We start from the raw sequence: 10,417 nt of genomic DNA on the forward strand, positions 1-10,417 counted from the left end.
AACAGCAGCAGAAACATTTCAAAATGCTGAGGAAAAGGGCCACAACTAGAGTTGGCCAAAGGAGCGGGGTTGGAGGAACAGACTCTATTCAGAACTGCCTTTTGGGTTGCTTCTTGGAAAGCCAGGAGATCTCTGTGGGCAGACATTCCACCGTGATGTGAACAGGGAGGGGTTAGTAAGTAACTGAGGACTCCTGCTGCTTGCTCTGTCTCCCTCACCTCCTATCCCCCCCACCTCTGCGTTTACAAACACACACACACACACACGTACGTGGACAGTGCCACACACGTTCTTCCTCAGCTGAGGCTTTCCCAGTGTCTCCACAGAACACTTGCAACTGCATCCAAGCACAGAGTAAAGACTCGATAAATATTTGTCAAACAGTTCATTCTGCCAAGTGACAGAGCAGTAGAATTTTGAATCGAGTGTTAACAAAAGCTCTTTTCATTGTGTTAGGTTCTAAAGCAGTCCCAAAGACTATGTGTCATGATTTGGAACTTGAGCTTTTTCATCTTTTTTGTTTTTTGTTTTTTTGTTTTTTTGTTTTTTTTAAAGATTTTATTTATTTATTCATGAGAGAGAGAGAGGCAGAGGGAGAAGCAGGCTCCCAAGGAGCAGGGAGCCCAATGCGGGACTCGATCCCAGGACCCTGAGATCATGACCTGAGCCGAAGGCAGACGCTTAACCATCTGAGCCACCCAGGCGCCCTTTTTTGTTTTTTTAAGTCAACTTTCTCGTAAGAAGGAAAGTCAACTGAACCCATTTTGTGTCTACTTTCCTTGCCAACCATACTGACTCATTTCTGCTTTATTGGGCAGTGGAAAGGCCCTGAGGCCACTTCAGGAAGTGGCTGGAAATAGTGGCCGTCACTCTGTAGAAAAGGGGAGGAAGGACAGATGAGAAGGGGTCCATGGCTGGTAAGAAAGGGACAGGTGCGCCCTGGAAGGAAATTCAGAGGGGGTTTTGGCAGAGTAGTGGCTTTTAGTTGGTGAAGATCATGCTGACGGAAGAGAGACAAAAATGTGCTGTGTTTGCAGAGCCACCTTTGCATATAGAAAGTACCCAGATGTGGTAGAAATCATCCACAGAGGACTTGGAACAGTTTTCTAGAACTTTCTAGAAGTCTTTCTAGGTGCTCCCCCCCCCAAACAGCCAATATTTTTAAGTCAAGTTTTTTATGAAGAAGGAAGATATACTCGTGTATTTTAAAGAAATATCCAGCATTAAAAGGAAAAAATAACTACAGCCCATCGCAATCCATCTCTCTTCAACCACTGTCAGAACTTTTGTAAATGTTTCTTTTTTTAAAGACATTCATTGAGGTATAACAAATAGATGGTATAAGACTCCCATTTCCTGAGTAAGCGCATAATTATGCCTCTTAAACTGTAAGCAGAGGGGGCGGGTTCTACTTCATAGTGGTGTCTGTCGAACGTAAGCGTAGCCACTGTGAGCAAATGCTGGGGCACATCGGCGCTGGTTTCTGTTCTAAGGAGTCCTCCCACCAGGTGGCAAAATCCATGTGAGCCGTGGGGCGCTCTGACCCAGAAACCCCTGCCCACCTCCTCACCTCAAATGACTTCCACCCACTGTGGCATATGAGCTCCCCCCCTGCCTAAGTGTCCTGAGGAAAAAGGACATTTTCTGAGCCGAGGATGCAGGTAGAAAGGGCTCCCTGCCTTCCAGGCAAATCAGCAGAGAAACCCACACTAACTTATCCTGGCAAAATTTGTAATGTGCTGGAACATTACTGAAAAAATTGACCAGCACCCAGGTATTAAAAATGGGTTGCCTACAAAGAGTGGCAGTTGGGGCAGGGGTGGGGTGGGGGGGCCACGGGCTTTTCCGCAATGTTCCGTGCTAGCTGGAGCCATTGTAGGGAGAGCGACGACTCGGTATTCGCACTCGAGTCGTATTCCATAGGTGAAGGCTACAGGAACCGTTGTAGCTACACACGCGTGGGAAATTACGCTGTTTCTGAGGGGGAGAATGACTGAGAGACCTGTTCCAGATAACTCGGAGGTGATCGAAACAAACACTTCAGAACTGCGACGTCACAGGGTAAAAGCAGCCGCAGCAGTGCCCTTGTGCAACCTGCACCCCAACCTCAGAAACCCAGCTGGAGGCCGTGCCCCCTGCGGTCCCCGTGGTCCCCGCGTCTGCTCGCTTCCAGGAGGCCCACTTTCCTGGCAGGCAGGGGTTTCTGGATCAGAGCCTTTGCCCAGCGCTCACGTGGACTTTCCCGCCTGGTGGGAGGACTCAGGCAGAAACCAGCGCCGACGTGCTCCAGCGCTTGCCCGCCGTGGCCACGCTTCCAGCACGACGGACGCCACTACCACGCAGCACCCGTTCCCCTCTCCTTAAACTGCACGACAGAGAAGCGTAACCACGTGCTTGTCACTGAGGAGATGGAGTAATGGCTTTGGCATTTTTAAAACCCATACTGAATGACCTAAGGTATATTTTTCTAGTTAATAAACCATTCTACCCATATACCAGAGTATTTTCGGAACAGCACGTGTGTAGATGACTGGTCCTCAGGTATCGTCCACATAACGTACACTCAGAATTATGTGGAGGGAAATGCTAGGGAGAAGGAATGGGGCCGAAACTGGCCTTCACTAAAATCCCAGAACGCAAAGTATCCTGCTGTGTCCAGGACGCTCTGGGCCCTAATGCCTGCCGTCAGCAAAGTAGCAGGCACCTTGGTCTGAGCGGCTGAGGATGAAGAAACATCCTCACGTCTCTGGCTGAGCTTTGGTCCAGCCCATCCATGTAGCATGAATCCCAGGCCCCTGAAGGTGAATGGTGCCCGCAGAGTCCTGCTCTTCCTGTGAGGCAGCTCTGGTTCTCGCCCTCTTCGTGTCAGCATGCAGCACCAGGTCGGGGGGCAGGGCCTCCCTGGGTGGCTCCTTCGGGGCTCACTCCTGTTTTCTCTTGACAAAGCCCTTGTGCCCCTTCTGCCTCCTTGTTACTTGCAGCCGACTGGGAAGGTGCTTTCAGACAGCCGGCTTGTTCAACCCCTGGTCTATATGGAGCGCCTGGAACTCATCAGAAACGTCTGCAGGGATGAAGCTCTGAAGAATCTCTCGCACACAGCGGTCTCCAAGTTTGTCCTGGACCGGATATTTGTCTGTGACAAGCACAAGATTCTTTTCTGCCAGACTCCTAAAGTGGGCAACACCCAGTGGAAGAAAGTGCTGATCGTTTTAAATGGTGCGTGCAGTGCCTGGTGGATGTCTGTGGTCGGTGGACAGCAGAGTTTGCCCTGGGGGTTGGGGGGGCAGGGGTGTGGCCTGGGCAGGGGAAGCGGAGGGGGGCAGCAGAGAGGAGCCAAAGGCAGGGACAGTTGTCCTGGAAGGGCTGGTAACCTTATAGACGGTTCTCTGTTGTGTTTCCCCTGTTGGTGGTGTACTTTAAAGTCTGGTGGCTTAAAAGTTTTAGATACTGAGGTTTTCAGAGGGCCCTCCCTGTGGTCAGAATCTCCTCTCCTCTCCTCACTTTCCAGAGCAGAATCCCTGTCTCAAGCAGCCTGCCCCACCCCCAGGCTGATCCCTTTCCTTCTCTTCAGATGCATTGCCTTGTGTCTTACTGGTTAACTCTGTACTGGTAAGTCGAGGCTCCACACTCACTAGCCTCCTGGCTGCCCCTTTGTAGGGGAAGGGCCTGCACCCATGCCAGGGAGGGGAGCCCTGCCAGGTGGGCCTGGGGGCCCCTTCACCCACAGATGAAGTATTCTGTGCCACTTGGCTAGAAAGAAGGCATCTCTATTTTACACTGAGCTTCCATATTCAGAGGATTGAATTGACTTGCTTCAGGAAATCGGATGTTTATTTGGGAACAAATTAGATCATTGAAAAGTGACCTCATACTCTACAGGTTTTGATTACTCACTGCTCTTTTCAGATCCCATGTTTGTTTATTTAAACTCCAATTACCCTGAATTGGTCCAAGATAATTATGGGCTCTGTCTATTAACTTCAGCTTCAAAAGGAACATAATTCCAGTCGACAGCAGTGTGACTCCAGGACCAGGAATCAGCCCTCAGAGCTCTGTGGGAGGTGGCCCTGCGGTCTCTGTCCTCCAGCCCACCACTCCTACTGCTGCTCTCAGAGTTGGTGGTCAATGGGCCTTTTCATGGTTGCTTCATTTGGCCTTTTCGTGGTTGTTTGGGGGGGAAAAAGGGAGACACTTGCCTCATCTTACGGTGTATAATTAATGTGCTTCTTGAGTAATCTGACAGTATGTTAGATTTTTGACATCAAAGAATGAGGTCACAAATCAAATTTAAAACAATAAATACACAAAAGTCTTATAAATCTGCCACCACAGTACAAAGCATCAGACTTTAAAGAAGTAAACACCAATTTACAAGTGCAGGATAAAAGGGGGCAGGTTTGCCAGGCCATAGAATAAAGGATGGTCCTTGTGGCTGTCTTCAGTCATCCCTGGGAGCACCTGCACGGGGACAGGTGCTTGAGCAGGTCCAGGTGCAAATCTTCAGAGCTGGTTCTTTCAATATCCCTTCGAGAGCAGATGTTCATCTTGCTTATTTCCTGGCCATCCGTAGCACTTAGCACAGAGTTCTGGACTGGTGCTTACATTTGGGGAAGGGATAAATCAAACAGTCAAGCCAGTGGCCACTGAGTAGATGGCCCAACAGAGATCCTTCCCTGCCGGACTCTAACACAACAGGATTAACACAATGATGGATGGGAAGGTTTACGGAGTCTTGGCTAGAACCTTCATGGGTAATGATGTTTTGTGTCTATTTGTCTTAAGTTGAGAAGAGAATGAAAAACCTGCCCAGTCCACCAGCCTGAGGATGGGGTGCACCCAAGGTTCTATTCAGCAGCCCCGACCTGGGTGCTGTGGCATTGATCCTGCCCTGCCTTCTTAGACACTTTTGTCCTCCTTGTCCCCTGCCTCAGCTATATCACACTGTTCCCACAGCATTCGCCAGGTTTTCCCAGCACCAGTCAGCTTTGCCACTTGCCAGTCTGGGATGTGGTGAGGTTGCCTAGGAACCACCTTAGGCTTAGGGATGTGGAGCTGAGAAAGCCAAGCCCATTGGGGGGAATGGGCCCCTGATGGGGCATCAGCCAGCAGTATGTTTCACGGTCCTGCTACTCTAGGATTTTCCCCCAGTTTCAGAGTAGGATGAGTATTGCTCGTTTTAGGAATCCTTTCAGCACGCAGGGATCTTTTTTGAAATGTCAGATTTCACCAATTTAAGTGTGTTGCCAGGGTAGGTATTGGCAGTGTTTCTCCCCCTTGTTCCCCACTCATCAGTTTCCTCTAGTTGGCTTATGGATTACCAGAAGCTTTTCTTCCCTCTCTCATCCTACTGGCAGAAGCAGTTGGAATTCAGAGACCTAAACTGGGATTTAAGGGATGGGCTTGTGGGGAACTTGGGGCCCAAGTTAAGAGACCAGGCATCTTCCTTTAAGGGTAGCACTGAGGCAGCCAACCTGTCCTCCCTTGTTTTCTTCCCAGGGGCTTTTCCTTCCATAGAAGAGATCCCCGAAAATGTGGTTCATGACCATGAGAAGAATGGCCTCCCTCGTCTCTCTTCCTTCAGCGATGCAGAAATTCAGAAGCGGTAGGAGTAGGTTTCTAAGGGGAGGGGAATTTTGGTAAAACCCAGGGCTCAGTTCTGTCCTTGCCATCCGTCTCAAATTGCTCCAAAGACTACTGGGGCTTTTGGTTTACATTGGCAAGAGGCAGCTGAGCATATGCCCAGTGTTCAGTGCATTTAAATTGACAAACCTTTATGAGAATTTCAGAACGTCTTCACCCTTACCTTCATACAGTCCATTAAAACAAAGGGTACATAATTTTCTTAATAGAAATGAGTAGTCATTTTTGTTTTGCTTTGGTTCTGTTAAGTTTTATGGATTCCTTACTGAATATGACCTTTAGGTCATAGGAAAGGGATGTGGATTACAGGGGAATCCCACTTAGTTTTTTATTTTCTTCCAGAGGCCTTATACCTTCTTTCATGGTAGCTGCCCGGCGGGGAGAGGTGGTGGGGACTGGACCTAACACAGGCAGAGTCAGACCTCACTGATCACAGCAAGGGTGGACACTGGGCATGTTAAGAATGACTTAGCTAGTAAATTGAAAATTCCTTTCTGTTAGCTGTGAAATGACCCTGCAGAACAAGGCTCAGAAGGAATCCGAACGCATGAGCAGCAAGTAGATGTCAGGGCACCAGATGAACTTTGACCTCCCGTGCTTTTCAGCCATTTGATTCTCTCGTTACTTCTGGTGCTGGTTATTTAGTCTTCCCAGTCTGTGCAAAACCTGTAGAACGCAGGTGTTAGATGCGGGATCAGAGAGCCTCCCGGGCAAGTGCGGTCCTGTTGTCCGCCTGAGCGCTGATCTCATGGGGGCTTTTGTGAGCGAAGACGAGTTCAGGTGTGCAGGGCCCTGAGCCAGTTTCTGGCGTGGAGTAGGCCCTGGAATTATGGTGGCCTGTGTCATCATTGCTCTGTCGGCACCGTTACCGGCCAGTCACGCGGCTGTCACCGTGCCACCCACCCCACTGCTGGCAGCTCCCCCAGGCCGCCTTCCCGCCAGTTGGAGCCACAACCTCGCCCCCCCCTTTCTCTTACCTGCCCCCTGCTCTGGCTTGGCCCTCCCCGGGCATCTGTGAACTGAATGTATGCAGAGGTCCCCTAAAGTAACTTCCTCTGGCCTCCACTGCTCCTACCTCGCTCAGAGTTCCTGCCCGAGAACAAGACTTTCAGACACCCTTGAAGTTGTGAAATGTTCAAATATCTGTTGAGCTAAGTAGGTGTCTTCACGGTGGCCCTCTGGGACGATGAGTCCTGTGGCCGGGGACAGTTACGGTTTCTGAGACTCTCTCCTCCCCGGGAGATGGGCCGGTAACAGACTCTGCTTCCAGAGGCGGCTGCGTGGATTCAGAAGTGCGTGGAACTCGCTCCTCCCTGGAGGGCGCGTTCTAGCCGCCGTGGCCACTGCTGCTCCAGCAGGCACTCTGCCCTCATACCACCTCACCCGGGTTGCCACCGGCGGGCATCGGCCTAACTGCTTGTTCTCCTCATTTTTCTCCCTAGCTTGAAAACATACTTCAAGTTTTTTATCGTAAGAGATCCCTTCGAAAGACTGATTTCTGCGTTTAAGGATAAGTTTGTTCACAACCCCCGCTTTGAGCCGTGGTACAGGCACGAGATTGCCCCAGGCATCATTAGGAAATACAGGCGGAACCGCACGGAGACCAGGGGCATCCAGTTCGAAGATTTTGTACGGTACCTGGGCGATCCAAACCATAGATGGCTGGACCTTCAGTTTGGGGACCACATCATTCACTGGGTGACGTACGTTGAATTGTGCGCACCCTGCGAGATCAAGTACAGTGTGATCGGTCACCATGAGACCCTGGAAGACGACGCCCCCTACATCTTAAAGGAAGCCGGCATAGACCACCTGGTGTCCTACCCCACCATTCCTCCGGGCATTACCGTGTACAATAAAACCAAGGTGGAGCGCTACTTTCTAGGCATCAGCAAACGAGACATCCGGCGCCTATATGCACGTTTTGAAGGGGACTTTAAGCTCTTTGGGTATCAGAAGCCAGATTTTTTGCTAAACTAATGTGTAGAACTGTGAATTCAAATATCTGTTAGACCAGAGGCTAACCAGGTGGGAGATGTGAGCACAGAAATGACCTGTCCTCCATTCCACTCTTTCTGGAGATTCTGCAGCCTCCCATGGACCTGGACATGCCTTGGCCCATGAAGCTGGACCCTGACTGTTACAACTTAGTTTGGACATAAGGTGCACTGAGGGCCCTGGCAGATCCCCCCTTGGTCCCCTCTCCTATCAATGCCGTTAGGTCTTTACTGTCCTCAGAAGGGGAAAGGGACTAAATATTTGTAGTCTGATAGTCCGCGAAGAAAAATTACATGGTGGAGGAGTCATTTCCCTCAGTTGTCAAAGAGGCAGATCCATTGGCAGCTCCCCTGGTGGGGGGGCGGGGGGGAGTAGGTGGGGGGGTTCCCGCCTGTCACTGAGGATTGCAAGAATGGCACCCGGCACTTTGAGGAGACATGGAGAAGCTAATGGTCTGCAAAAATCGCATGGGGCTAATATAGGATCAAATCTGAGTAATAAAATCACACCTCTGGCTTTCATCTTGGCGCTGCTATGATCACAGAGGCAAACCATTCTTTCCAGGACGATTTTGTTCCTGTGAAACTCAGAGGTGACCCGAGGGTACTTTTCGGCAGTCCATCATTCCAGGATCTCTGCCTAGGTGGGCTAGTCTGTATTTCTGAACCGCCTGCCAAACAGTTGTCTCCCTCAGCCCAAGAGATGCAACTTTGGAAAGAGGGGAGTGTACATTTCTTTCCACCTGAGAGAGGGAACATCTTGCAGGGCCTTAAAGGGACACGTAGCATGGGGAAAGGGAGAGCTGGTTGGGTTCTGGCGCGCCAGCTGCTGTGGGTTTGAGCACATCCGCCCTGATGATTGCTCGCCTCTTTGTCCCGTCGGGATGGACAATGCCCACCTCGGGGCCCATCTCCGGAGCCCACCCCCGCGGCCAAAGGCAAGCCCGGGCCACACAGGCCGGCGCCGCAGGATTGGTGCGGTGTACACATGGCAGTTTCCTTTCATCTCTGCAAAATGCTCACCACTGGACCCATTTCTGATAATGCCATCATCGTGGTCTATAAGTTGGATAATCACGTTCACCAGCAATAAAATCCTGGGCCGAGGCATCTTCCAGGCGTGGAGGAGCAGGCCACAGCTACTATTTCAGATGTTGCCTGACAGTGAGGGCGCTTGAGATATAGGCCAGGTTTCCCAGTGAGAAGTCCAAAGTGCCCGACTGGACGGTGCCCACGAGCCCAGCTTTTCTTCCAGGCAGCCTCAACTGCCCCATTCTCCAAATGGCTCCCTGAGTTTGTAAATGTGAAAGTAAAAGCAAATAAATATGTGCCAAATCTGTCATGCGCTGCAGTTCCAGGGAAGGTGCTCCGTGGCCACGCATGGCCCCCGAGGCCCGGCGACAGGGACGGGCAGCCCAGCCCAGGCCTGCTTAGCTGGCTGCCGGTGACAGGACTGTGGAGGGGAAGCGAGGCTCAAGTGTGATGGTTGGCAGCGATGACGAAGGGCGGGCCGGTGTGGTAGCCTTTCATCCTCAGCTGACACACAAAGGTTGTAACAGGAGTTATTTTTCTATAAAGTTTTAGCAAAGTCTTGTTAAAATCATTTCCTACCTAGCTGATTACCTCTTCTCTATTTGAAACGTAATAGTCTGAATAATGTTTGTGAATTTAAGGCCTTAAAGTTAGTCCTAATTTAAAAAGATAGCACTTTCAGAAACAAAAGGTTGGACACTGGGGTGCCAGCCCCCACCCTCCCCGCCCCCTACTTCTGGCATTTAGATTTAGGTTATTTTTCTCTAGCATTTGGTTCATTTTCCTAACATTTTGCCAAACGGGGAGAGACTGCCACCACAACATCTGGGCATTCCGCAATGTGTCCAAAACCTGTGTTCCCACAACCATCCCTACCCACCGGGGCTCCTGACCCTGCATGGTGGCCCCCTGGAATCATGCAGCCCGTTACCTCCCACCGAGGTCGTCTGACTTCCTTCCACCTCCAGAACCCACTGCCTCCCTTCAGGGCCTGAGCAGGTGTCCATGCCTCTGTCTCCTGAAGCAGTTTTTTTACCACACTCTGCTCCTCAGGGGGAGCTTTATGGAAGGAACCTGGAGCAGCCTGGCTGCATCCTTCCTGGTGTCCTTACTGGCAGCACCCAGCACCCAGGACCTCCCTCTCCCAACAGTCCCAGTCAGCGGGGGCCTTCTCCACTGCCCCCCACGCCCCTACCCCGCCACTGCTGTGGGGCTGGGGCGGGATCAGCCAGAGAGGTGCCACCACCTGCCCGGGAGCACAGCCTTTGCCTCCGGGTAAGGAAGAGGTGGGCCGCCAGAGGGCAGCCCCTGGGAAATGTCTAGGTGAGAACTCGGAAGTAACATTAAGCCTGGATTTAAGAAACAAGACACTCTGCCTCCCAGGAGTGGCCTTAAGATAGGGAGGGCAATCCCTAAATTTAAAAGTTTAATGATTGGAGGTTGACTTAATAGGCTTGTATCTTAAATTGCTTTCTCTTATTGGATTTCTGTCCTCATACATTTTAGTTCTATTGGTCTTAGCCCTGAAAACCATTACAGTGAAGTGTTTAGAGCCAAGATGAAATTTGATTTTCATAGTGGCTAACGATACGCAGAGATTCAGCAGATCACCACATGCAGGTACTCAGCCTCCAACTCAGGGGTCTGTGGGGGGGAGGAGCCTCTGGCCAGGGAGGGGTCCCAGAGGTTCTCAGGGATGTTGATTTCCCAGCCCCCACACTCAACCCTTCACCCTACTCCCCCACCCC

General features: G+C 51.0%; 1 protein-coding gene across 9 annotated transcripts in view; it reads left to right on the plus strand.

Moving 5' to 3' along the window:
- CHST10 (carbohydrate sulfotransferase 10) overlaps window positions 1–8,977 on the plus strand; it is a 52,509-nt gene extending 43,532 nt beyond the window's left edge. For all 9 annotated transcript variants that reach the window (XM_078056804.1, XM_036119590.2, XM_078056806.1 and 6 more), the window contains 3 exons: window positions 2,982–3,216; window positions 5,497–5,602; window positions 7,083–8,977. In XM_078056804.1, coding sequence (XP_077912930.1) covers window positions 2,982–3,216; window positions 5,497–5,602; window positions 7,083–7,620 — 879 coding nt within the window. In that variant the 3' untranslated portion in view covers window positions 7,621–8,977. The remainder of the gene's footprint in view (window positions 1–2,981; window positions 3,217–5,496; window positions 5,603–7,082) is intronic.
- The last annotated feature ends 1,440 nt before the right edge of the window (window positions 8,978–10,417 follow it).

This window comes from Halichoerus grypus, chromosome 10 (assembly GCF_964656455.1).
Source record: "Halichoerus grypus chromosome 10, mHalGry1.hap1.1, whole genome shotgun sequence".
NCBI lineage: Eukaryota > Metazoa > Chordata > Mammalia > Carnivora > Phocidae > Halichoerus > Halichoerus grypus.